The sequence below is a fragment of the Ochotona curzoniae genome, unplaced genomic scaffold (assembly GCF_017591425.1).
Source record: "Ochotona curzoniae isolate NIBS_2020 unplaced genomic scaffold, NIBS_Ocur_1.0 contig_2688, whole genome shotgun sequence".
Classification (NCBI taxonomy): Eukaryota; Metazoa; Chordata; class Mammalia; order Lagomorpha; family Ochotonidae; genus Ochotona; species Ochotona curzoniae.
In genome coordinates this window covers 146,947-174,725 of record NW_024465553.1, presented here as the reverse complement: position 1 = coordinate 174,725, position 27,779 = coordinate 146,947, and the positions used below count along the sequence as shown (strand labels likewise).

Genomic DNA, 27,779 nt, shown 5'->3' with positions numbered 1-27,779 from the left:
TGACCAGGGCTGGGCCAAGTGACCAGTACCATGTCCCAGTGACCTTGACCAGAGTTTGAGCAGGACCAGGTCTTGTGACCAGCAACAAGAACCAGAGTAGCACAAGTGACCAGGACCTGTGTCCATCACCAGGAGCAGCACCCAGGGCATAGTGGTGATGAATATGGTTTAGTGACCAGAACTAGAGCCTAGTGTGAGGGCCTGGCCAGCCACAGAACAGTGCCTCTACAACTGACCAGGACTGGGTCCCTTCTACTGTCCCTGTGGTGCCTGAGGACTCCCTTCCTGGTGAATCATTCCTGTTGGACTGGAGCCTCCTGCAGGTCAGGTCAGGTCTTGGCCAACAGGTGTGCCCATCCTGAGTCCCTAGCTGGCCTGGTCAACTGCTGCCAATCTGATGTCCCATTTTGTCCTTGACCCATCCTCACCCAGAGTTAAGCTGGTTTGCTGAGGGAGGTGTTTATTGGTTGTGCATGGGTTGGTGAGGTGGGTTGGCTGCTCTCTGGCTGTGGCCACCTGCATCCATCCTGAAAAGACAGGAACTATCCTGTGCGCAGGAAGTGTCCTTTGCAGCTTAGGCTGCCCAGTCCTGGCTACAGAAGAAAGATGTGCTGGAATCTGCAGATCCTGCCACTGCGGGATGCTCATGCTGAGCCCAGGACCACAAAGTGTCTTCCAGGAGTACTCTTCGAGGGTCTGTCAGTGGTGACAACAGTACACGCTGCCCTTGGGAGTGTGTACACACCACAGCTTTGGGCACCAACACCTGTGCCTCAGTACTGGGGTCCCTCTTTGCTGCCAGGTGTGCCCCGGATGCTGGTCATGGTGAGCGCAGTGCTGTAGAACAGGCTCAGCAGGAAGAGGGTGAGGAGGGTGATGGTGGTAGGCCACAGGCTGTCTCCGGGAGCCTCCTCCAGGCTGTCTTGATCCAGCATCACCCAGGGGATGGGTTCCCAGTCACCTGCAAGACACAGAAGGCCTGCCAGTCCTGCCCAGCCTGGGCCTTGCTGTCCCCTCCCAGATCTACAGGGGTGCTGTAGAGGTGCCTTCAGGTGTGAGGACATGAGGCAGGGCTCCCAGGGTCCTGGGGGCAGCACCCTTGCATGGAGTGATGTGGGCACTTGGCAGCATGTGAACTGGAGTCCATGCTGGCAGCTCTACAGAAGGGGCGCCCCTGACCCCTGGGCCTGGGATAAGCCTCATGCTCAGGGCTGCACATTGACATTTGTTGGTGGCCGGGCCTGGTCTGGTCCAGCAAGGACCTGACACTGGCCAGGAGGTTTGAGTGTGAGGCACAGTGTTTGAGGTCTAGCTGGGTGTGGCCTGAGGCCTCTGATGCTTTCCCAGGGAGTGTTGCCAGGTAGGCCAGGGGAGGGCCACAGCACAGGCCGAGCAGCTGGCCCAGGGTGCTAGGCATTGCTGTCTGCCATTACATGGGAGCTGAGCTGTGTGTCTATGGAGGTTCATCACTCATGTCTGTTTATCTGTCATTTCTCAGTCTATTTTCCATCTGTCCATCTGGCATTTCACCAGCTACAGAACTGTCCTTGGTCACCTGACCATCCTTGCATCCATCTGTGCGTGCCTGCCTCCTCTCACCCCACAGCCTGTCCATCCATCCACCTCTCAGTGCATCCATCCTCACGTCTGTCTACCTGTCCATCCGTCCTCATGTAGTCAGTCCACCCACATATCTGACCCCCATCCAGCTGTCATCCATCCATCATCCACAGCTCTCTATTTCACCATCCCTCCACTCAGCTATCCATCCATCACCTGTCCTTCCATGCACATGTCCAACCTATCACTCTTCTATTATCCATTCATCCATCCATCCATCCATCCATCATCCATCCATCCATCCATCCATCGTTCTCTCTCTCATGATCCATCGTCGTAAGTGCCTGTTCTGCATGTATTAATTGTCCCTGTTCCCTCCCTTTCAAGAGTTACTTCTGTGGGTCAGTTCCTGGCCCCCACGGGATGCTGTTCACTGTTGTGGGGCACACATTCCCCTGTGGTCTGTCTCAGCCCTTGTCCCTTGGTGATGGGACGTTCTGGGGACAAGTGGCTGGGGTGTATATGGGGCTTCTCGTCCCTGGGCTCTGAGAGAGGAGGCTGAGTGAGCCACACACCCTGGGGAGACTCAGAGGCATCAGGGACAAGGGCAGCGTGCCTGCCTCCCCCTTGTGGAAGCCCTGGTGCCAGGTGTGCCTGCATGGGTCGTGGGACTGCTCCCCTGATGTCCTGTGGACCCTAAGCAGGGCCGAGGCCATGGAGGGTCCTGAGTGAGTGGTGTGGCCCCTTGCCCTGCCACGGCCTCTGGTTTGACTCCCATTGGCAGTGGCAGGATTGGAGCTTGAAGTGTGGGGACTTTCAGGGGGCAGTGGCTATGTGGGAGTGGTTGTGGAATTGGTTGTTGAGCTGTGTATGGCTGAATATACAGGTCTGCCTTAGTGGGTCAGTAGGGGTGTGAGGAGCCCATCTGAGGGCTTGAGCAGGCAGACCCCTCACCATCCTGTAGCTGGGTATGGGCTGTGGGTGTCCTGCAGGCACTGGGCTGGGCGTGTGTGGGTGTGAGCTCATGTGAATATGTGTTCTCCTGTGTATACACACAGAGCACATGGTGGTGTATGGGTGGTTGTTGTGTGTCTCTTGGGGAGTTCGTGCTGTCCTGTGTTTCTGGGGATTTCTCAGCCTGGGCAGATGCTCTGACTGGCTGGGGTTCCATGCCAGGTGCCTGTCCTCATGTGAACCTGGATTGAGCCCCTGGTTCCTTTTCTACCCCCTCCCCTCTCCTCAGCTGCAAGCTAAGGGCTAATGGCTGTGTTACCCAGGAAGTGATTTAGGTGGCCCCTGTGCTCAGGCACTCTCTGAGTTGTTTCTGCGTCAGCCTCAAATTCACCCAGCTCAGTATCAGGTCACATGGAAGGCACAATCTCACAGGGCACTCTGATTCACAATCTCACGAGCACACCTGCACAGGTTCTCACAGATGCACACATACACTACTGACACACCTGCACAGACACACACTCACTTGTACATTTGCTCACAGTAACACATGTGTCCACTCACACTCCCTCACAGAGCACACACATGCCCTAGCACTTACTTGTCACCTCACCCTCAAGCACACATGCTCACACCAGCTCACTCACATTTCCACACTCACTCAAACTCACTCACTCACAGTCACTCTCACAGAGCACGCTGGGGGGCTTGGTGAGGTGCCTGAGGCCCCCACAAGCTCCTGGCCTGGGGTGATCTCTCCCTCCCCAACACTTTGGCTGCAGCCCCTGAGGGAGACAGTCAGGCACAAGGACCCGCAGGGCTGCTGGGGCCAGCACACAGTTTATTCAGGGCAGGGCAGGCAGGCGGCTCAGTAGCAGACACTTTCCACGTCTGCCACGACCACAGACACATTGACGTGGGTGGGTTTACCCGACAGACGGTCGATGGTCTTCTCGGTGAAGTTCTTGGGCAGGCCCTCGTGGCCCACCACGCAGGAGAAGTTGTCCCCGTTGTTCCAATCCACGACCGAGACGCGCAGCAGGCTGGTCACGGCGAAGGTGCTGGAATTCTGGTTGGGTTCTGGCAGGGGCTTAAACACGATGAAGTCTTCCTTGGGGACCAGCTTGTGTAGGTGCAGCCAGTAGATGAGCACGTCCTTGGGGCTGAAGCCGCGCACCAGGCAGGTCAGTGTCACCAGTGCGTTCAGGGCCAGCTCTTCTGACGGCGGTGGCAGCAGGTGCACCTGGGGTGGGATGATGTTCCCTGGGAGGGGACAGAGGTGTCAGGGATGTGTGCAGGACAGGACTGGGCCTCCGGGTCCCTCTGAGGATGTGTGTAGAGCCTCAGTCCAGGGCTGTAGGGAGGAGGTGGGCAGGGTAGTGGGGCAGCTGGCAGCGTCTGGGGGTGTGTGTGGTGGGCTCACCTGTGTCTTTGCTGATGGTGTCAGTCAGTGAGCCCTCTATCTCAGGGTGTTGGACAGTGCATGTGAACTTTGTGCCCTGGTTCCAGAGTTCTGCACAGCCAGGCAGCACACTGGACACACTGTAGCAGCCGCAGGAGTCCTCCTGGGCACTAAGCAGCACAGGCGTGTTCCCCGTGTTCCCCGTGTCGGTTGACCAGGTGAAGACGGCACCATCGGGGTTCTTCAGGCCTTTCAGTGTGCAGGTGATGTTGGCTTCTGAGTTAAGGAGCAGGTCTTTGATGCTTGGCCGCTGCAGGAAGATGCTGGGCTTGCAGTTCGTTGGGCATGGTTCGCAGGTTGTGCAGGTTGGACATGTTGGGCAGGGTTCGCAGGTTGGGCTTGTTTGGCTGGGATCGGGGATGATATCATAACAGTCACAGTTGGCTAAAGGAGGTGAATGTGCAGAAACAGAGAGGAATGAGTGTGTCAGTATGCTCCTCCCATGCGTCCCTGTCCAGTCTGTCCTCCCGCCCCACTCCGTTCTGTGAGATCCAGCCCAGCAGCCCGCCCTGAGCCTCAGTGTGCCCCGCCCACCCCCAGTTGCCTCTGACCTTGGCAGAGAACCTCCACAATCACTTTGTAGTTGTTGTATTCCACGGTGCAGGACACACTGCTTTCCTCAGGACATCCATTAGCTGGTATCAGCAGGCGGATTGAGGTGAACTGGGTGAACTCAGGGTCAGGCTGAGTCAGGAAAGGTGGGAACTTAGTGATGTTCCCATTGGCGTTGCAGGTCACACTCAGAGGGCCCACGGGGAAGTAGCCCCGGATTAGAACGCCAACGACATGATATGACTGTACACAGGTACTCAGCGGGAAGACATCGGGGTTGGCTGCAGGAGCTGGAACACAGAACCAACAGTCATTATGAAGCTGCACCCTCCTTGAGCCCCTGAAGTCAGGGCCCTGTTGGCCTCTGCAGTGGAACCCTGGCCAGAGCGGCTAGGACGAGCCCAGGTCACAGAGCTGTGGGGCCACACCTGGCCTGGCACCGTCTGCTATCCTGCTGTTTAGTGATTCCTGCCTGGCTTCTCAGCCTTGTGCTGCTCCAGCCTGGTTTGGTCATGCAGCTGTCACTGACACCAGACCCCCAGGGTCCCTGCACCCTCTTGGTGCACAGGCAGGTGTCTCCTTGGCTTGTGCTCAGGATGGTGTATGTGGAGGAATGGAACGGCCTGGACATGGTGAAGGCCGAGGAGAGCCGAGAGCCAACCTACCTGTGTCCTTTCCTCCCATATCTGATCAGGGTCCCTGCCCACTCCAGCCTGGACCCCACACCCAGCCTCCCCACCTGCCATCATCAGCCATGGACATCCTCAGGCCACATGTCCTGGAGGACAGCCTAGGGCAGCTCCTGCCAGGAACCTGAATGTGGCTCTGAGATGACAGACGGGGCCTGAGATGCAAGCTGCGCCCCTAGGGAACACAGCAGTGCCTGGCTGCCAGGGGTTCTGGGTTCTAGCTGAATTCAGCCCAGGAAGCTTAGCTGAGCCCAAATCTAGGGTGGCCATTTCACAGAGGGCAGAACGTTCAGCTCACCTCAGGCAGCCCAGCCCAGCCTAGCTCAGTTCTGCTGAGACATGCTCAGCTTAGTTGTACAATTTCTGTTTAGTGCAGCCCAGCCAGTCCCGCCTTGCATAACATAGCAGAGGATTCTACCTGTCCCTAGTTTTGCTCAGCCCTTTAAGCCCAGTTAGTCCCAGCTCAGTCCAGCACACCTCAGCCCCACTTAGCTCAGGTTAGTCTAGCACAGTTAGTCTAGCCCAGTCAGTCCAAAAACCTATGCCTAAGCCAGTTCAGTTCATCCCCACTCAGCCCATACCAGCCAAGATCACCATAGTTCAGCTATCAGTGCTAAATTCAGCCTAGTTCAGCCCATAATAGCCCATCCCATCCCATCCCATCCCATCCCATCCCATCTCAGCCCAGTTTAGCTCCACTCAGGTTTATTGTGCTCAGCTCAGCCCATCTCAGACCAGCCCAGCTCTACCTAACTTATTCAGATCAGCCTCATCCAGCAAGGCCCTGTCCAGCTAAGTACAAGTATGCCAAGCTGAATCCTGCTCAGTCAGTACTGCTTAGCTCAGCCCAGCCTAGCCCAGTGCAGCTCAGCTTTGCTTAACACTGCCCAGCTCAGCCCAGCCCAGCCCAGCCCAGCCCAATTCAGCCCAGCTCAGACCAGCCAAGCCCAGCTCAGACCAGCTCAGCCCCACCTGACTGTCTCAGATTAGCTCTGCGCAGCTAAGCCCAGATCTGCCAAGCTGAGCTTAGCCCTTTTCATTCAGCCCAGCTTTGCCCAGCTAAGACCAGCCCAGCTCAGCCCAGCTCAACCCAACTAGCTCAGGTCAACCTTGCCCAGCTAAGTCTGGCTTTGTCAAGCTGAGCCCAGTAGTTGGTACTGCCCAGCTAAGCCCAACTCGGTCCCACCCAGGTCAGCCTAGCTCAGCCCAAATAGCTCAGCTTAGCCCTGCAAAGCTAGGCTCAGCCCAGTTCAGGCCAGTTCAGCCCAGCTCAGCATAGTGCAGATCATCCAATGCAGGCCAGCTCATCCTATCTCAGCCCAGCTCACTGAGCTCAGCTAAACTCAGCTCGGATAAACCTAGCACTACTCAACGCTGGCCAGCACAGTTAGTATAGCCCAGCTCAGCCCTGCTCAGCTAATCCAAGCTCTGTCAAGTTCAGCCCAGCACAGTCAGAATTTTCTAGTTCAACTCAGCCCTGCTCAGCTAATCCCTGCTTTGTTAAGCTGAGCCCAGCACAGTAAGCACCGTTTAGCATAGCCCAGCCATGTCTAGCCCAGCCTAGTCCAACTCAACCCAGCTCAATCAGCCCAGCTCAGCTCAGCCTAGGCAATCTCAGCTCAACTCAGCTTAGTTTTCCCAATTCATCCAGCCCAGCTCAGCCAGTTTATCCCAGTCTGCCAAGCCCAGTCCAGCCAAGCACAGCACAGTTCAGCTTAGTTCAGCTCAGCCCAGCTCAGCCCAGCTCAGCTCAGCCCAGCCAGTTCAGCCCAGCCAGTTCAGCCCAGCCCAACTCAGCCCAGACCAGCTCAGCTCAGCTCAGCTGAGCCCAGGAGGCATAGCCCAGCTCAGCCTAGCTCAGCTTAGCTCAGCCCAGCTCAGCCCAGCCCAGCTCAGCCCAGCTCAGCTTAGCTCAGCTCAGCTCAGCCCAGCCCAACTCACCCAGCTGAGCCCAGCTCAGCTCAGCTCAGTTCAGCTCAACTCAGCCCAGCTCAGCTCAGCTCAGCTCAGCTCAGCTCAGCCCAGCTCAGCCCAGCTCAGCTCAGCCCAGCCCAGCCCAGCTCAGCTCAGCTCAGCTCAGCCCAGCTCAGCCCAGCTCAGCTCAGCCCAGCCCAGCCCAGCTCAGCTCAGCTCAGCACAGCTCAACTCACCCAGCTCAGCCAAGCCCAGCCCAGCCTAGCCCAGCCCAGCTCAGTTCAGCCCAGCCTAGCTCAGGCCAGCTCAGGCCAGCTCAGCCAGCCCAGCTCAACTCACCCATCTCATCTCATCTCATCTCATCTCATCTCATCTCATCTCATCTCATCTCATCTCATCTCATCTCATCTCATCTCATCTCATCCCAGCTCAACTCAGCTCAGCCGAGCCCAGCCCAACTCACCCAGCTCGGCCCAGCTCAGCTCAGCCCAGCTCAGCCCAGCTCTGCTCAGCTCAGCTCAGCTCAGCTCAGCTCATCCCAGCCAGTTCAGCCCAGCCCAGCTCAGCCCAGCCCAGCTCAGCTCACCCAGCTCAGCTCAGCCCAGCTCAGCTCAGCTCTGTCCAGCTCAGCTTAGCTCAGCTCAGCCCAGCTCAGCCTAGCCCAGCCCAACTCACCCAGCTCAGCCCAGCTCAGCTCATCCCAGCCAGTTCAGCCCAGCCCAGCTCAGCTCAGTCCAGCTCAGCCCAGCCCAGCTCAGCTCATCCAGCCCAGCTCAGCCCAGCTCAGCTCAGCCCAGTCCAGCCCAGCTCAGCTCAGCTCAGCTCAGCTCACGCAGCTCAGCTCATCCAGCCCAGCTCAGCCCAGCTCAGCTCAGCCCAGTCCAGTCCAGCTCAGCTCAGCTCAGCTCAGCTCATCCCAGTCTGCCCAGCCCAGTCCAGCCAAGCACAGCTCAGCCCAGCTCAGCTCTGCTCAGCTCAGCGCAGCTAGTCCAGTTAAGGTAGCTCAGCCCAGCCCAACCCAATTCAGCTCAGCTCGGCCTAGTCCAGCCTAACCAGTACAGTTCAGCCAAGCCCAGCTCAACCCAGTTCATTGCAACCCAACTCAGCCCTCCACCTAACCCTTCAGTACAGCACAGCCAGGCCCAATCCAGCTCAGACTAGCCAGCACATCACAGTTCAACCTTGCACAACCAGCTCAACCCAGTTTAGTTCAGCCCTACTCAGCCCAGTCAACTCAGCTTAATCCAGTCTAGTCCAGCTCAGCCCAGCCTGACCAACTAGACCAGCTCAGCTCAGTCAGCCACTTGAGTTGAGCTGGGCACAGCTCAGTCCTCTAGTCAAGTTTATCTCAAATCAGCTAAGCCCAGCCCTACTCAGCCCGGTCAACCTAGCTTAATCCAGTTCAACCCAGTTTAGTCCAGCCTAGCCCAGCTCAGCTAAGCCAGCCCAATTTAGTCCATCCCAGCCTAATCAACTAGGCCAGCTCAGCTCAGTCAGCCACGTGAGCCGGGCTGGGCACAGCTCAGTCCTTTAGTCAAGTTTATCTCAAGCCAGCTCAGCTCAGCCTAGTCCAGCAAACAGAGCCAGCTTAGTTTAGCTGTATTCTGCTCAGCCCAGCCAGCATGTTCTGCCCAGCCCAGCTCAATCTAGATTTGCACCATTCAGGCCTGTTCTAAACAGCTCACCCCAGTCCAGCTCATTTCAATCCAGAATCGCTGTTTCAGTTGAGGCCATCTCAGTCCAGCTCAAATCAGCTTTGCCAGCCTCAGCCATGTGAGCCAAGCTGGGCTCAGTTCAGTCCAGCTGGCTGTGACCGTCCCTCAGTGTCCCCATGTCCTCTCTTCTCTGTCTCAGCACAGCCTAGGTCTCACATCAGCCCACAGGGCTCCTGTCACTGGGACCAGTGACTCTGCTTGTCCTAACCAAGCTCTGTTTGCTGGACTAGGCTGATCACCAAGCCCAGCTGGACCCAGTCTGCTCAGTTCGTGGCAGTGTCCTGCCTGGGGGCCTGGGTGCTGGCTGTGCTCTCTCGTCCTTCCCCTCTCTGTCCATGCCTGTTCCTCCTCCACCCAGGATGCTCAGGTCCAGTGTGGCTGAGACTCTGCATGTGCGGTGGCTGAGACCTTGGGGGACTCACCTGTCTAGGGTGGTGGAGCATCCCCCATGGTGGGGTGCAGGCTGACTGTGCTGTGTGTCCGTGTCAGTGTCAGATTCGTCATGGCTGCCCTGGCTGCTGGGTGCAAAGGGGCTGAGTGCAGAGGGAGCTGGGCCTGTCCAGCTCCTTGGGAAGGCTGTGCGGCTGTCCTGGCCCTTTGCCATGAGTGGGTAGGCTGAATGAGAAGTGCAGGTTGGGGAGGGGCTGCATGACTGTCTGTGGTCCCCAAGATGGGGTCACTCACCACTTCCTGCCGTGACAGACACTGTTGCTTGCCTGCACGCGATGTCTGGTCTGTGGTCTGGCTGTGGTGGGGACAGGTGTGTGGCCTGGGTGGTGTGATCCCTGGAGCAATGCTGTGCTCAGGTCTCCATGTGGCAGGGTCCAGGACTGTGCTGTGGGCTGAGATGCAGGGAAAGAGACTCCAGTAGACACCAAGGCTCAGAGAGGCTGGGGCAGGGACGGAGATAAAGAGGAAGGTCAGAGGGCGGCCCCTGGGCATGGCAGGGCCACTGTGGTCTCCAGGAGTCTTGGAGAAGGCCTGTGTGGCCACAGAGTTGGTGTCAGTGTAGGGAGAGGCTTTGTGCCGTGGTCTGGTGTTCCTGCAGCTTGAACCTGAATTGGGCTGCCCCATCCTGGCCATCTCCACAGGTGACTGTGGTCCTTGTCTGAAGCCCCTGCAGCTGTAGGTTGGCCATTCCCCTCCCTGGCTGGAGTTTCACCTCCAGGGTCTGTGTCCAGTGCCCACAGACAGAGGGTAATGTCCAGGGTGGTTCTGTGTTCCCCACATCTGTCCCTGTGTCCTTGGAGGCTGCCCTGTGGGTCCTTCTTGTTCCATGTTCCTTAGCTGTGGAGCGGTGAGTTGGACAGGGACTGTACACACCTGGCCTGACATCTCCAGTGGGACCCGGGTGTGTTTGGTTCGGAGGCCTGGAGTCTTCTGTCTGAGGGAGCCTCACCTGTGTCTTGGATGGTGTGGGGTGACCTGAAGGTGCCATGGGCAGGCCAGTCCATGGGGAGAGCCTATAGGTACGGGGTCCTGGTTGGATGGCTCTGCTTCTGGGACCGCAGTGTCTTGTGCTGACCACAGGGAGCTCTGGATGTGTGAATAATATCTGACATGGTCACATGGGCCAAGCATTTTCCTTTTCCCTACACGGCTCTGTACCTGCAGCCTGTTGGGGTGGCTGTCATTCTGGCTCATGGGCGGTGTCTTCCCCAGTGTTTACAACAAGCGGGGGTGGGGGGAGGAGAGGTAGAGAGAGAGAGAGAGAGAGAGAGAGAGAGAGAAAGAGACATATGAACGATAGCTTGGAGTGATCCAGGCTGAAGGCAGAACCCGGGAACTCCATCGGGACTCTTATGTTTGTTGTGTCCTTGTGTTGTCACTGCTGCCTCCCAGGGAGGTGTTGGCAGGACACTGGGACCTGGACTGGAGCAGGATGTGATCCCAGAGCTGCCATGAGGTGTGTGGAGTTCTCGCAGCTCGCTCTCCCTGCTGTGCCATCGCCTGCCCCAGGACAAGTCAGTGTCTCAGGAGCAACAGGTACTTCCCCTGGAGCACCGAGCACAGTACTGAGATCTGAGGCCGTTCCCTTCAGCACACACAGGAACTGGAAGGCGCTGAAAGGGAAGGCTGCCCTGAGGGAAGGGAAGAGGAGCAGCAGGAAGCCGGACAGTGGGCACCAGGCACAGCTCCCTGTGCTTGCTGGGCAGCCTGATGGCCTGAGGAAGCGGTCCCTCTGCCCTTAGCACCTGCTGCTCACCCAACGAGAGTCCTCTCCCAGGTTCTAGTGCCTTCTACCTGGCTATTTGAGGGAGTTTGAGAAGTCACCTGGACTTTCCCAAGGAAATGTCACGAGGACTGCGACCGGGAGACCTCGAGGACAAGTTCCCAGGGAGGTAGCATGCATGCGTGTGTGAACAAGTGAGGGCGGGAGTTGAAGTGTGTGCCTGCTGGTGGTACAGGCCCAGCTGGGTGGGTGGTTGTGGCATGGTCCTGGTACCGGACCTGTTCTGAGTTCAAGCTTGCATTTGTATCTGTGGGGCCCCCTCAGGCTGGCCCAGACCCTGGTGGGTGCTGATGCAGCTTCTGGCTCATGGAGGAGCAGCTCTGGGATCACCCTTCTGCTCCTCCCACGTAGGAGACTGTCCAGTGGCCAAGGCTGTCCTCACGGGGCTGACAGAGACACCCTGGGGTGCGAGGCCCAGGTAGTGGGGTTGAAGCAAACTGGCTTTCTCGAATGGGGAGCCGAAGGCACATCAGGACGAAGGCCAGGACGGTCTGGTGATGTGAGAAAATTGGAGGCTGTTCCCAGGGCAGCTTGGCTGTCCAGTTCTGTCAGCAGGGCCAGGGTACCTGCCTCTGAATCCTGCTCTACTCTGGTATTTAAGGTGCAGGTGTGGTGAGGGCTCATGGTGGCCAGCTGCTGTCCTGCGGGCCTCCGTCCCACGTGTTCTTGCTCCGTTCCTCTGCCTGGTGGACGCCTGGTTGATCCCATGTCTGGGCTGTCCTGAATCCTGCTGCTGTGAGCCTGGGCGCAGGGCTGTGTTCTCAGGCTCATTTTAACCCTTTTCACTGTTTCTCCAAGTGGACATTGCTGCTTTGTCCCAGAATGCCTTGCTGTTGGCGGTCACTGTGCTGCCACAGGAATGTGGGGATTATCTTCTCAGAGCCGCGAAGGAAGAAGTTGTGTGTTGATGAGATTGCATTGACTCTGTCAGTCTCGTTATGTAACAGGGCTACTTTCACAGCAAATTCTTCTGATCCATGAACATGGGAAGTGACTCCTCTTTTTGAGTCTTCTTCATTGTTTTCACTCGTGTCTTGTCATTTTCACTGTAGGAGTCTTTTACGTCTTGGTTAAATGTATTCCCAGGATTTTCTTGTTCTCGGTGTTGATGTTGTGAATGCCTGAACAGAGCTGGAGAGGGACGTGAAGTGCAACAGGTGAAGTCAGTAATGAGACAGACACAAGATAGAGACAATGGAAACGGGGCAGGCAGAGGGCAGGCTCCTGTCTCTGCGGAGATGTGATTGCTATAGAAGGCTCGTGGCATAACCTTCTATAGAACTGTGTGGAGAGCCAAGATACAGGATTGATGTGGCACAAGCTTGGTAGCACAACCCCGTTTCATGGTGCCCAGCCACTGCTTCATGATCAGGAAGCAAGAGTGTGACCCCAAAAGAGGATTGATATTGCACACAGTTTTTAGGCCTCACCTCATTTTGTGGTCCCCAGCCACTGCTTCATGATCAGGAGGTAACGGTGTGACCCTCAACAGGGGTCAGTTTGTGGCTGTTTCAAGGACACCCTAAGCACACAGTTTTGTGGCTCAGGCGCATGGCCCCAGAGTGGACCCTTGCCCACAGGGTTTGTCCTTGATCTCTGGCCCGAGCATTCTGCGATCTCCAGGTTCCTGGCACAGTCTGTTCTGATCTTCCTTGTGAAGTTGGGCTGATTTCCTGCACGTGGCCTACAGAGGGTGGGTTGCTCTTGGGTACGGTTTCTCAGCAAGGTCATTGTTGTTGTGTACAGAGGCCCTGAGTCTTGTGTGTGTCCCCTGTGTGGGTTTGTTTGCTGGTTCCAATCGTCTCTTGCTGGATCTTCTCAGTGTGTGGAATCAATGCTGTCTCCTTACGAGGGTGATGTAACTTCTCCCTCCTCAATTGTTTACCTCTTGTTCCCTTCTATTACCTAAATTCTCTGGAGAAACTTCCAGTAGCGAGTGGAGTAAGTGGTGAGAGCAGACTCCGTGGTCTGTTTCCGGGTTTGGGGGAATGCCTCCAGCTCTCCTCCATTGAACATGATGCTGGCTGTGGGTGTGTCACATGTGGCCTTTGTTAGGAGAGCTCTGCTTGATCCATAGCTAATTCTTTCCAAGGTTTTCATTATGAATCTGTTTGTTTTTACTTACTTTTATTTTTTAATGAGAGATGTCTTCCATTTTTTGGCTATCTTCCTAGATATCTCCAATGGAGTGGCTAGAACTGGGAGCCAGGAAGCAGGAAGTTCGCCCAGTTGCTATGTGGGTGGCAGGGAAGCAAATTGGGCCAATCACTCAGTACTCTCCCATGCATGCTGCCTTGGAACTGGATCATAACAAGGATAGGAACTAGTGCCCATGTGGACATGGTATGCTGGCATCACAGGCAGCTGCTTTACCTGTCAGGCCACATAATGATTGTGAATGTGAATTGTGTATTTTTCAAAAAGATTTAATTTTAATGGATTGTAGATTTGCAAAAAGAAGGAGATGAAGAGAGAAAGATCTTCCATCACTGGTTCACGCTCCAAGTGGCCGCCACAGCCTGAATTTAGGCAATCTGAAGGTAGAGCCAAGAGCTCCTTCCATGTCTCCCGAGCCTGTGCAGGGTCCCAAGGTTTTGGACTGCCCTGCACTGTGTTTCCAGGCTACAGGCAAGGAGCTGGATGAGAAGTAGAGCATCCAGGACAAAGCCCAGTGCCTGTATGAGATCCTGTCATGTACAATGTGAGGATTTACCAATGAGCCATCTGTTTTGGCCTTGAATGTTGTATCCTGGGGGAAAGAGGGAGATAAGAGGAGAAGCCACACCCAGCCTTCCAACCATCCAAGGGTCCTGATGTGGGGCTTGCTCTGAGGGTACTGCTCAAGAGGTTTCAATAGTTCAACAGTTTGAATTACTGCCAATCTCGCCACTCCATGCACGATGAAATCTCTCCAGAATCTACTGGTTGACATAGTCTACCAGTGTAGAGTGTTCATTTACCCAGCTGTTCACTGGCAACACTTGGCTGGGTAGTTGATCAATTGGTTCTGTGCGGAGATTTATTAATTGTGGAGATCTTCCTCCCAACCAGATCACGATGCCCGAGGACTCTGAATCTCAAACGTTCTCAGCAGACTGAGCTGCTGCAAGGAGCAGACTCCTTGTTGGGATCGTGGATAAACTTTGCTGGCTAACGTGTCTGGGGAGGTGTGAGGCGTCTTTGTTATCTGCCTATTCCTTTAGTGATTGTGGCCTGAATATATCTGAGCACAAAGTTCTGTTAGATTCCTTTTCTGGTTAGATCTGTTTATTCACCAGTGTTGATTCCTGTAACTCCTGTTTACCTGTGAGGCTGCTCAGGGCCTGGTGCTGGTTTTCCCTAATCCCTTGTGGTCTATTGTTGGAGTAGTTTGTGCACCATTGTTCAGTTAACTTGTAACTTTTCCCAACTTGGACCAAAGTACCACCCATCCCATTGACAAGATATAGTAAACAGTTTCATTAAGTCCATCTTTGTCTGGAAGTAGAAATGCATACTACATTGTATCCTCACATCTGGATATTTTAGTCTCCATTTCACAGCTACTGTACATCTCCTCAAATGAAAAGTCATAATACAAAATGAACAATAGAAAGAAAAATAGAAATTTACAATGCGATGAAGTTAAATGACATGTTACTAGATATGACAGTCTCCATTACACAGCTACTATACATCCCCTTAAAAGAAAAGCCAGAAAGCAAAATCAGCATCAGGAAGAAAAAAGAAATTAACAACACCATGAAGTTAAATAACATGCTACTGAATGACTAATGTGTAGCTTAAGAAATGAAAAAGAAAATCAAGAACCTTGCAGAAAATGATGTTATTGTATGATCTACAAGTTGTTGAAGAATTTAATGAGAAAAGTGTTTTGAAGAGGTGAAACTCACAAAAAAAGAAAAAAACAATCAAAATCCATGAGATAGAGTTTTTGCTGATCTTTGTTGGTGAAATGTGTCTCTTATAGACAACAAATAGATTGGTGTTGTTTTAATCCAGTTTACTAATCTATGACATTAGATTTTTAAATTTAAGCCATTTATATTCAGGGTTAATATGTATGGGTGGTACTTTGGTCCTGTCATTTTAGCAATGATTTAGTTTATGGATTTAGTCTTCTGTTGTCATTTTACTGGGATGTTCTTCTCATTTGCCTTTGGTTTTGTTTGGTGCTATTCTTCTGTCAAGAGAACCTCTTGAAGTATCATTTGTAGGGCAGGTTTGGAAGAGGCAAATTCTTTTAACTTTTCTTTACTGTGGAAGAATTTTTTTTCATTTTCAAAGACAAAAGAAAGCTTTGCTGGGTACGTTATCCTGGACCTACAGTTTTTTCTTTTAGGATCTGGAATATGTCACTCCATTCTTTTCTTGCCTGTAGAATTTCCTGTGAGAGGTCTCCTGTGAGTTTATTTGGCATTCCTTTATATGTCAGTTGATTTTTTTCACATGCACATTTAAGGATCTTTTCCTTATGTTCAGTTGAGGAGAGCTTGATGACCATGTGTTGTGTGAAGATCGCTTTTGGTCAAGCCTGTTGGGAATCCTGTGCCCTCCTGGATGTTGTTTCCCAATTCTTTCTCTAGATTAGTTTTCCCTTATTGTTTCATTAAATACATTGGTAATCCCAGCTTCTCTTTCTGCACCTTCTGGGACTCCCATAACTCTTATATTTGGCCTTTTAATAGTGTCTTTCAATCCTTGAATACTTTTTTTTTGGCCTGATCCAGCTCTGCTTCCAGCTTTTTGTTTGCTTCCCCCTGATGACAGAAAACACCTTCCAACTTTCTTTCTTCTGCTTGCTTCATTCTATTTTGGAGACTCTCCGCTCTACTTGTAATTTGCTCTATTGTGTTCTTCATTTCTGATATATCAGCCTTGATTTGCTTTATTGCTGCTGTTGCTTGTATAAAATATTCCTTAAATTCTTTGAACTCTTGTATATGCTTCTCATTGTTGATTAGAGGCTTTAAAATGAGTTTTCTGAAATCTGTATCTCCCCATATTCTCGATGTCTTCCTCAGTTAACTCTGAAGTTGGCAAAGGGTTTTGCTCCTTCACAGGGGAGTCTTCAGTAGTATTCATTGTTCTTTGTTCTTTTGTTCCTGGTCATTGTACTTGTGGTTAGCAGAGTCTTCTCCCTTGGGCAGGTTTCTATGCTCTGTCACCAACAGGTCTACAGTTTGATTTTACCTATTACAGTCGGTACACCACTCTTTGCTTGGAGCCAATTGTGTCACTCCCTCGAGCGAGTTCCAGGTCTGGGTTCTTATGTTATATTTCCACCATGGTCTCTGTAGTCCCAACTCCTGGCTCACCATTCTCTATCTCCTGTGATACTGTGCTGAGGTTGCACCATTGTCTGTACAACCTTTCTCCCACTTCTGGTTGGAGCAGGTCCCAGGATTAGGGAGACACCAGGTGTCCTATTTAGCTACGTTGTTGGTGGTGCTGATCTTGCCGGTACATGTTGGCCGTTAGGCCTGGGTGCCACACAGACCTATTTTGACCCATACAATGCCATAGTTGGTATTATTTTCCTGTGGGACCATTACAATCCACGGAACTCAGTGCATTCTTGCAAGCTCAGCACATGCACAGCTCACTGTTGTCCTTACAATCCTAAAACTTTTGCCACAGTGTACAACATGGCACCTGACGTACCACTACTAGAGTTCTTGATCTGTTGGCCATTAGGTCTGAGGGCTACCCAGACCTGTCTTGGGTGGAACTTTAGAATACCATGTTGATGCAGTTCACTGAGTCAGAAATGAGTTCACTCCCAGCTCAGTGTATGCTTAGTCCTTTCCCTTGCCTTTGCCTCCTTATGCAAAATAGTGTCCAATTTGGCTGTAGGGGGCTGACTGGGCTGTGAAATCCACCCTGTTCTCAAACTGCCTGTCTGGGATCTGATGCTCTGTTTCTGCTCCTGGTGAAATCAAACAGACCAGCAGGATGGACAGTTCTTGGGTTCATTTCTTGAGCTCCCAGTGAAAGCCCCTTCCCAGCTGGTTGCTGGTGGAGTTCTGGCTGCTGGTGGAGTTCAGATTGCTGTTAGCTGAATGCCACTGGAGTATCAGTCACCTCAACACCACACCATTAGTTTTGCTGCTTTCCTTGTCTGTCAGTCTCAAGGTGCCCCTCTGCTGTTGTTCTGTCCTCTCCTATTTGCTGGAATGTGTCCTCTCTGCTTCATCCTGATTACATGTTTCCCCGTCTGGTTAAACGTGTGCTTACTCTATTCTGTCATCTTGATTCTGAGATGTGGGCTCTTGATTGGTATTTTTCCTGTAGCCCGAGAGCCTGGCCTGGGCATCAAGTGATTGTCCCTGTCCCTTGTTGTTCCATGATTCTCTCACTTGGTCAGTACCTGTCCCTTTTTTGCCCTCCTCTGTGTCTCCATTCCTCTGTTTGCCTCTTTTCTGTTCTTTCCTCTCCTGAGTGTGGCGCAGCTCTCACCTCCTAGGGAGTCAGGCTCAGTCTCCCCTCCTAGTTGCCCAGGTTTAGTCTTTCTGTGGGACTCCGGCTCAATCTTCACTTTCTAGATGCTGTCCTGGTGTGGGATGTAAGCTTTTGCTGGTGCTCTGGTCTCAGGTTGTCCTGGTTCAGCCCATGGAGTTGGTCTCTGGAGGCCAGTGCTGAGCCCTTCAGTCTGGCCCTGACTGTGGGGAAGGGAGGTGCAGAGTGGAAGTGTGATGACCAGCCGGGTCCTCTGGACCTCTGTGCTGTGGTTCTGTCCCCCAGAGACAGCCTGGCTGAGTTGACTGACTGGGGCACCCCTGGCTGCCTGAGCAGGCCCTGGCAGAAGCTAGGCTGGTCCTGGCAGAGCTGAGCCGTTGGCCTTGTGAGGGCCTGGCTGGCTGGCTGTGTCCAGTCTACCCCTGGCTGAGGGTGCTAGGGCCTTCTGCTGCCGTGGGGTCCCCACTGACCCCACAGGGCTGTGCTGGCCCCTGCCCAGGCCTCAGAGCACTGGCCATGCCTGCGTGTGTGGTGTGACTGTGCCAGAGAGGTCTCGGGTTGGGACACCTGGGCTGTGTCTGGGATGACTCAGCCGGCCCAGGGCTGTTTCTGGGGTTTCAGCAGGTGTGGGTCACTGGGAGCTTCTGCAGAAAGAGCAAAACAGGAAACACCGCATGACAGCCTTGGTGCTGCTGTGCCAGGCACACTGCCGCCCTGACCTGGTGACCACACGGCCTAGTCCACCTCACACAGCCTGGACCTGGGGAAGTCCTCTGTCTGCTCCCTAGACCCGTCACTCTTGTCCATTCTTGAAAGAAGTTTACGATAGAACCTGACACTCACTCCCTGTGGTGTCCAAGGAGAACATGGGAAGGCTTCCCCTATTCTGAAGGTCATGTCCCAGGAAGGTTAAAAGTCAGGAGTTGGGATATGTGTTAAGGACTCAGAGTATAATTCTAGAAAGTTCAGAAGTGTTCTATTGTCTGACAGGAGGATCATGGCCAGTGAGCAGGCCCAGGACTTATTCACGGTCCAGGCCTCAGTGACCTTGGCAGAACAGGGCTCCGTGAGCAGGCCCAGGAGCTTTGAGCAGGACCAGGGCACTACAATGCACATCAGCACGCATGACCTGGACAGGCAGTGATGTGACCCACGTGGGGATCTGGACCCGTGTGCAGGTATGTGAGGTGAGCTCAGCCTGCCCTCCAGGTCCATGGTCAGGATCTGGCTGTGGTCCGGGACCAGGGTCTGTACCTCGGACCAGAACTGAGTGATCAGATCTGGACCTGAGATGAGAACTGGAATTACAGAATGTGGAGCTGCACTTGAGGATCTGTCACCGGATTCAGTGCTGTGGACACAATTTATTGATCAGGCCCTGTGTGTTCCTGATGGGGATTCTGTGTATGCAGCGAGGGTCAGCTGTGGTCTCTGGGAACATGTGGGCAAACTCAGGGTCCAGAATTGGAAGCAGAGTCCTGTTATCAGTAATAGGGTTGAGAGGTGAGGTCACGCCCAGGGGTCAAGGTCAGGACCTGTGACCAGGGCTGGGCCAAGTGACAAGTCTCATGTCCCAGTGACCTTGACCAGAGTTTGAGCAGGACCAGGTCTTGTGACCAGCAACAAGAACCAGAGTAGCACAAGTGACCAGGACCTGTGTCCATCACCAGGAGCAGCACCCAGGGCACAGTGATGATGAATAGGGTTCAGTGACCGGAACAAGAGCCTAGTGTGAGGGTCTGGCCAGCCACAGAACAGTGCCTGTACAACTGACCAGGACTGGGTCCCTTCCATTGTCCTTGTGGTTCCTGAGGATTCCTTCCCTGGTGAAGCATTCCTGTTGGACTGGAGTCTCCTTCAGGTCAGGTCAGGTCTCGGCTAGCAGGTGTGCCGATCCTAAATCCCTGAGCAGCAGGGCCAGAGCTGCCAGTCTTTGCCCCACTGCATCCCTGGCCCATCCTCACTAGCAGCCAAGCACGTTTGCTGAGGGAGGTGTTTATTGGTTGGGCAGGGGTGGCTGTGTTCAGGTCTGCTGCTTTCCGGTGTCCAGGTTCTGGCTGTAGAGCTGTTGTTCCAGGGCCACCGGCATCTTTCCTGCAATTATAGGGACGTTCCTGTGGGCAGTAAGTATGCTTGCCAGCTTATGTTGCTCAGTCCTGGCCTCAGCACAGCAGATGTACTGGAATCTGTAGGTCCAGTGCCAACAGAATCCGCACTGAGCGGTGGTCTACCCAGTATCTTCCAGAGTCCCCCAAGGTCCATTCAGTGGAGACACAAGGACGTGTTGACCTCGGGTTGTGTACCCACTGCTCCAGGCACATCCCAATTTGTTCCTTAGTCTTGGAGTCCCTCTTTGCTGCCAGGTGTGCCCCGGATGCTGGTCACGGTGAGCACCGTGCTGTACAACATGCTCAGCAGGAAGAGGGTGAGGAGGGTGATGGTGGTAGGCCACAGGCTGTCTCCGGGGGTCTCCTCCAGGCTGTCTGGTGAAAGATCCAGCACCACCCAGGGGATGGGTTCCCAGTCACCTGCAAGACACAGAAGGCCTGCTAGTTTGTCCAGCCTGGGTCCTGGTGTCCAGCCTGGGCTCCACAGGGATACTGTAGGGTGGCTGTCATGTGTGAAGACATGAGGCTTTAATGGCCACCTTTGAGCACATGAGGCCGGCAGCGTTTCTGACAGCTTTACGGAAGTGCTCTACTACAGTCCTGGCTCAGCATCATGCTAAGGGCCATACACTGACTCCGTTCTCTGTCCTGGCCTGGTCTGGTCCAGCAAGGACCTGACATCCTCTGAAAGTCTGGGTGTGAGGCTCAGTGTGTGATGGCTGTGTGGGTGTGACCTGAGGCCTCTGATGCTTTCCCAGGAAGTGTGGCCAGGTAGGCCAGGGGAGGGCCACAGCACAGGCCGAGCAGTTGGCCCAGGGTGCTAGGCGTTGCTGTCTGCCGTTACATGGGAGCTGAGCCTGTGTGTCTATGGAGGTTCATCACTCATGTCTGTTTATCTGTCATTTCTCAGTCTATTTTCCATCTGTCCATCTGGCATTTCACCAGCTACAGAACTGTCCTTGGTCACCTGACCATCCTTGCATCCATCTGTGCGTGCCTGCCTCCTCTCACCCCACAGCCTGTCCATCCATCCACCTCTCAGTGCATCCATCCTCACGTCTGTCTACCTGTCCATCTGTCCTCATGTAGTCAGTCCACCCACATATCTGACCCCCATCCAGCTGTCATCCATCCATCATCCACAGCTCTCTATTTCACCATCCCTCCACTCAGCTATCCATCCATCACCTGTCCTTCCATGCACATGTCCAACCTATCACTCTTCTATTATCCATCCATTCATCAAACTGTCTGTCCATCCATCCATCCATCCATCCATCATCCATCCGTCCATCCATCCATGCATCGTTCACTCTCATGATCCATCATCGCAAGTGCCTATTCTGCATCTATTAATTGTCCCTGTTCCCTCTCTTTCAAGAGTTACTTCTGTGGGTCAGTTCCTGGCCCCCACGGGATGCTGTTCACTGCTGTGGGGCACACATTCCCCTGTGGTCTGTCTCAGCCCATGTCCCTTGTGATGGGACGTTCTGGGGACAAGTGGCTGGGGTGTGTATGGGGCTTCTCATCCCTGGGCTCTGAGAGAGGAGCTGGCTGACCTAATTACCTTGATGAGGCCTCAGAGGCACCATGGATAAGAGCAGGTTGCCCATCTCTCTCTTGTTGAAGCCCTGGTGCCAGGCGTGCCTGCATGGGTCATGGGACTGCTCCCCTGATGCCCTGTGGACCCTAAGCAGGGCTGAGGCCGTGGAGGGTCCTGAGTGAGTGGTGTGGTCCCTTGCCCTGCCCAAAGCCTCTGGTTTGACTCCCACTTGGCTGTGGCAGGATTGAAACTTGAAGTGTGGGGACTTTCAGGGGGAGTGGCTATGTGGGAGTGGTTGTGGAATTGGTCGTTGAGCTGTGTATGGCTGGATATGCAGGGCTGCCCCAGTGGGTCATTTGGGGTGTGAGGAGACCATCTGAGGGCTTGGGCAATGAGGTCTCTGTCCTTCCTGGTGCCAGGTATGGGCTGTGGGTGTCTTGCAGGCGTAGGGCTAGGTGTGTGTGGGTGTGAGCCTGTGTGAGCATGTGCTCCTGTGTGCACACACACAGAGAATAGGGTGGGGTATGAGTGGGTGTGGTGTGTCTCCTGGGGTGTTCGTGCTGCCCTGTGTTTCTGGAGGTTTCTCTTCCTGGGCAGATGCTCTGACTGGCTGGGAAGGCCATGCCAGGTGCCTGTCCTCATCACGTGTCCCCGGATGGAGCCCCTCATTTCTTTGCCATCCTTTCCCTCTGCTCAGCAGCAAAGCTGGCTCTGTAAGGGCTAATGGCCATATCAGTTTCACCCAGGAAGTGCTTGAGGTGCCCCTGTGCTTGGGCCCTAACTTGAGCTGTGATACATCAGCCTCGGATCACCCCAGGTCAGCCTGGATACATGGAGGGCACACTCCCACAGGGCGCTGACACAGGCTGGTTCACACTTCCACAGGGCACAGCACAATAGCTCATTCACACAGGCTCACTCACACAGGCTCACTCACACAGGCTCATTCACAGGCTCACTCACACAGGCTCACTCACACAGGCTCACTCACACAGGCTCACTCACACAGGCCCACTCACACAGGTTCCCACAGGTCACTCACACAAGTACACAGATACATTGCAGACACACACTCACTTGTGCATTTGCTCACAGTAACACATGTGTCCACTCACACTCCCTCACAGAGCACACACATGCCCTAGCACTTGTCACCTCACCCTCAAGCACACATGCACTCTTGTCCTCTCACAGTCACACAGCTTGCTGGGGGGCTTGGTGAGGTGCCTGAGGCCCCCACAAGCTCCTGGCCTGGGGTGATCTCTCCCTCCCCCACCCCTTGGCTGCAGCCCCTGAGGGAGACAGTCAGGCACAAGGACCCGCAGGGCTGCTGGGGCCAGCACACAGTTTATTCAGGGCAGGGCAGGCAGGCGGCTCAGTAGCAGACACTTTCCACGTCTGCCACGACCACAGACACATTGACGTGGGTGGGTTTACCCGACAGACGGTCGATGGTCTTCTCGGTGAAGTTCTCGGGCAGGCCCTCGTGGCCCACCACGCAGGAGAAGTTGTCCCCGTTGTTCCAATCCACGACCGAGACGCGCAGCAGGCTGGTCACGGCGAAGGTGCTGGAATTCTGGTTGGGTTCTGGCAGGGGCTTAAACACGATGAAGTCTTCCTTGGGGACCAGCTTGTGTAGGTGCAGCCAGTAGATGAGCACGTCCTTGGGGCTGAAGCCGCGCACCAGGCAGGTCAGTGTCACCAGCTCGTTCAGGGCCAGCTCTTCTGATGGTGGCGGTAGCAGGTGCACCTGGGGTGGGATGACATTCCCTGGGAGGGGACAGAGGTGTCAGGGATGCGTGCAGGACAGGACTGGGCCTCCGGGTCCCTCTGAGGATGTGTGTAGAGCCTCAGTCCAGGGCTGTAGGGAGGAGGTGGGCAGGGTAGTGGGGCAGCTGGCAGCGTCTGGGGGTGTGTGTGTCTTTGCTCACCTGTGTCTTTGCTGATGGTGTCAGTCAGTGAGCCCTCTATCTCAGGGTGTTGGACAGTGCATGTGAAGGTCTTCCCCTCTTTCCAGAGTTCTGCACAGCCAGGCAGCACGCTGGACACACTGTAGCAGCCGCAGGAGTCCTCCTGGGCACTAAGCAGCACAGGTGTGTTCCCCGTGTCGGGTGACCAGGTGAAGACGGCACCATCGGGGTTCTTCAGGCCTTTCAGTGTGCAGGTGATGTTGGCTTCTGAGTTGAGGAGCAGGTCTTTGATGCTTGGCCGCTGCAGGAAGATGCTGGGCTTGCAGGAGGGGCAGGGGCAAGGACATTGGGCTAATGGAGGTTGTTGCACAGAAGCAGAGAGGAAAGAGTGTGTCAGTATGCTCCTCCCATGCGTTCCTGTCCAGGTTGCCCTTCTGACCCACTCCGTTCTGTGAGATCCAGCCCAGCAGCCCGCCCTGAGCCTCAGTGGCCCTGTCCCACCCTAGTCTGTTCACTGACCTAGGCAGGGTACGTCCACCTGCTGGCCGTTGTTGTAGTGCTGCACGGTGCTCAACACATTGTTTCCTTCAGGACACGGCACAGCTGGTATGAGTTGGCTGCATGAGGTGTACAGGCTCCCAGAGGCCTTGGGTGGGAAGTTAGTGATGTTCCCGTTGACATTCCAGCTCACACTCAGAGGGCCCACAGGGAAGTAGCCCCGGATCAGGACGCCAACAACCACGTTTCCATTACTATTAGGTTGAGGGAGGCTCAGCGGGAAGATGCTGGGGCTCACCGCAGGATCTGGAACACAAGACCTCTGTGAGACCATCGGCTATCACATGGCTGCACCCCCATGAGCCCCTGAGGTCAGGGCCCTGCCGCTATCTGCAGTGGAACCCTGGACCAGGGTGGCTAAGGATGAGCCCAGGTCACAGAGCAGTGTGACCGTGAACCCGGGGCCTGGCACTGTCTGTCAACTCCTGCCGTCTGGTGACTCCCACCTTGCTTCTTAGTCCCATGTTGCTCCAGCCTGGCTTGGTCATGGAGCCATCACAGGTCCTTGGCTCCCAGGGTCCCTGGCCCCCTGGGTGCACAGCCAAGCTCCTCCCAAGTTTTGTGGCCAGGATATGTGAAGAGACAGAGCAGCCTGGACATGGTGAAGGCCGAGGAGAGCTGAGAGTCTGCCTACCTGTGTCCTTTCCTCCCATATCTGATCAGGGTCCCTGCCCACTTCAGCCTGGACCCCACACCCAGCCTCCCCACCTGCCATCATCAGCCATGGACATCCTCAGGCCACATGTCCTGGAGGACAGCCTAGGGCAGCTCCTGCCAGGAACCTGAATGTGGCTCTGAGATGACAGACGGGGCCTGAGAAGCAGGCTATGCCTGTAGGGAACACAGCAGTGCCTGGCTACCAGGGGCTCTGGGTTCTAGCTGAATTCACCCAGGAAGCTTAGCTGAGCCCAAGTGTAGGGTGGTTGTACTAAGAGAGTCCAGTACATTTTACTAACCTCAAGGAGCCAGCCCAGACCAGCCCGCCCAGCCCATGTCCTTAAAGCTCAGCTCATCCTAGTCTTGGCCACCTCAGCCTAGCTCTGCTAAGCGCACCTCTGCCCAAGCCAACTCACTCAGACTGGATCAAGCCATGTTAGCCCAGCAAATTCCTCCTCTGCTGTGTCCAGCCCAGCCCTGCACAGGTCTACCCAGCCTTGCCTAGCTCAGCTCAAGCCAGCTCACTCAGCCCAGATCAGGCCATGTGAGCCCAGCTTGACCCTGCGCTGTTGCTCTGCTGTGTCCAGCTCAGCCAGGTAAGCCTTGCACATCTTAAGTCAGGAAAACCTAGTTTAGCTCAGTCCTGGACAGCTCAGCCCAGCCCAGCCCAGCTCACCTCAACACAGCTGACCTCGCCAAGCTCCGCTTAAGCCAACTCACTCAGCCTAGATCAGGCCAGGTTAGCTTAGTTAGTCTATTCTGCTGCTTTGCTGTGTCCAGCCCAGCTCAGCCAACCCAGCCCAGGCCAGTTCAGCCAAGTTCAGCCCAGCTCAGCCAGCCCAGCTCAGTTTAGCTAGCACAGCCTAGGCCAGCTGAGCCCAGCGGAACTCAGCTCAACCTGGTCTAGCCCAGCCCAGCCCAGCCCAGCCCAGCCCAGCCCAGCCCAGTCCAGCGCAGCCCAGTCCAGCCCAGTTCAGTCCAGTTTAGTCTAGTTCAGCCCAGATCAGCCAGGCCAGCTCAGCTCAGCCAACCCAGCCCAGCCCAGCTCAGCTTAGCCCTGCCCAGTCCAGCCTAGCCCAGCCTAGCCCAGCCTATCCCAGCCCAGCGCAGCTGAACTAATGTCAACCTAGCTAAGCCCAGCCTAGCCCAGCCTAGCCCAGCCCAGCCCAGCCCAGCCCAGTTTAGTCCAGTTCAGCCCAGCTTAGCATAACCAACTCAGCTCAGCCAGCATTGCCCAACCAACCAAGGGCATCTTATGCTAGGTTAGTCCAGCTTAATTCTGCCTGCTCATTTCAATGCAGATTGCACAGCCTAGATCAGGTCACATTAGCCAGCCCTGCGTAGTTCTTCCCAGCCCAGCTAAGGCCAGCTGAGCTCAACCCAGCACAGTTAAGCCAAGCCCAGTGAGCCCTATAAGTCCGATTCAGCTCACCCAGCGCAGCTCAACTCGGATCAGCTTATCCCAGCATGTCTTAGAACAGTCCAGTGTATTCCCTCAGCACTGCACAGCTCAGCTAGCCTAGTTTACCCAAACGTAACCTAGGATAGCTCAACCAAACAAGCTCAACTAACCCAGCTCAGTCCAGCGCAGCTCAGTTCACCCAGCCCTGCCCTGTTCAGTTTAGCTAAGGTCAGTCAGTTTAGTCATTTATAGCTCAACTAAGCAGCCCAGCACAGCGTAACACATCCTAGCTAAAGTACTCAGCTCAGCAACCAGCCCAGCTCAGCCCAGTCTACCCCGAGCAGCTCGAACACCTCAGCTCTGCCCAGTCCACCTAACCCTGAGCAGCTCAGATACCCCACCTTTGCCCAGTTTAGCTCGACGATTCTAGATCAGTCCAACCAAACCACCTCACTCAGCTCAGCCCAGTCAAGCCAAGCCCAGCTACACCCAGCTTAGTATGCTTAGTCAAGCCAGCTCGAGGCACCTCATGTAGGGTCAAGCCACTCAGCTCTGCCTAGTCAGACAGGCAGAGCCAGCTCAGATCAACTCTGTCTTGCTCAACCAACCTTGCCCAGCCCAGCTCAATCTAGCAAACACCATTCAGGCTTGTTCTAAACAGCTCACCCAGTCCAGCCCATCTCAACCCAGAATGGCAGTTTCAGCCCAGTTCAACTCAACTTACCCCAATCAAGCTCACTCAACCCAAAAACCTCAATTTAGCATGCTCAGCCCACCTCAGCCATGTGAGTACAGCTGGGCTCAGTTCAGTCCAGCTGGCTGTGGCCGTCCCTCAGTGTCCCCATGTCCTCCCCTCGTCTGTCTCAGCACAGCCTAGGTCTCACATCAGCCCACAGGGCTCCTGTCACTGGGACCAGTGACTCTGCTTGTCCTAACTGAGCTCTGCTTGCTGGACTAGGTTGATCACCAAGCCCAGCTGGACCCAGCCTGCTCAGTTTGTGGCAGTGTCCTTCCTGGGGGCCTGGGTGCTGGCTGTGCTCTCTCGTCCTTCCCCTCTCTGTCCATGCCTGTTCTTCCTCCACCCCAGGATGCTCAGGTCCAGCGTGGCTGAGACTCTGCATGTGCGGTGGCTGAGACCCTGGGGGACTCACCTGTCTAGGGTGGTGGAGCATCCCCCATGGTGGGGTGCAGGCTGACTGTGCTGTGGCTCGGTATCAGTGTCAGATTCGTCATGGCTGCCCTGGCTGCTGGGTGCAAAGGGGCTGAGTGCAGAGGGAGCTGGGCCTGTCCAGCTCCTTGGGAAAGCTGTGCGGCTGTCCTGGCCCTTTGCCATGAGTGGGTAGGCTGAATGAGAAGTGCAGGTTGGGGAGGGGCTGGATGACTGTCTGTGGTCCCCAAGATGGGGTCACTCACCACTTTCCGCTGCCGTGGGAGACGCTTGCCTGCACGTGATATCTGGTCTGTGGTCTGGCTGTGGTGGGGACAGGTGTGTGGCCTGGGAAGTGTGACCCAGAGGTCATGGTGGGGTCAGGGTCCCGTGTGGCCAGGCCCAGGAAAGTGCTGTGGGCTGAGATGAAGGGAAAGAGACCACAGTAGATACCAAGGCTCAGAGAGGCTGGGGCAGGGATGGAAACAGAGAAGAAGGTCGGAGGGCTTGGACCTGGGCATGAAAGGGCCATGATCTCCAGGAGTCTTGGAGAAGGCCTGTGTGGCCACAGAGTTGGTGTAAGGGTAGGGAGAGGCTTTGTGCTGTGGCCTGGTGTCCCTGCAGCCTGAGTCTGGGCTGGGTTGCCCCTGCGTTGACAGCACAATAGGTACTAGGGTCCTTGCCTGAGGCCACCGAAGCTGTAGCTTGGCCTTCCCACTCGTGGCCAGAACTTTGACTCCAGGGTCTGTGTCCAGTGCCCTCAGGCGGAATGTGTGTCCAGGGTGGTCCTATGCTCTCCGTATCCATCCCTGTGTCCCCTGTCTCTTTAGGATACCCAGTGGGACCTTCTTGTTCCACATTCCTTGACGGCAGGCAGTGAATGGGCGGGGGCTGCATACAACGCTAGCTCCTCCAT

The 27,779-nt window shown here is 54.9% G+C and overlaps 2 gene segments (V, D, J or C); both read right to left on the bottom strand.

Annotated features, from left to right (window-relative positions):
• Window positions 1-754: 754 nt before the first annotated feature.
• On the bottom strand, window positions 755-4,160 carry LOC121153194 (the record flags this gene model as incomplete). The annotated part of the segment is given in 3 exon segments: window positions 755-961; window positions 3,445-3,777; window positions 3,938-4,160. Coding segments are annotated over 3 exon segments (744 nt in total), but the record flags the coding sequence as incomplete, so codon positions are not given.
• An 18,357-nt stretch (window positions 4,161-22,517) lies between these two features.
• LOC121153193 lies at window positions 22,518-27,779 on the bottom strand. The segment is given in 5 exon segments: window positions 22,518-22,959; window positions 23,121-23,450; window positions 23,619-23,903; window positions 26,118-26,142; window positions 27,699-27,779. Coding segments are annotated over 5 exon segments (1,116 nt in total).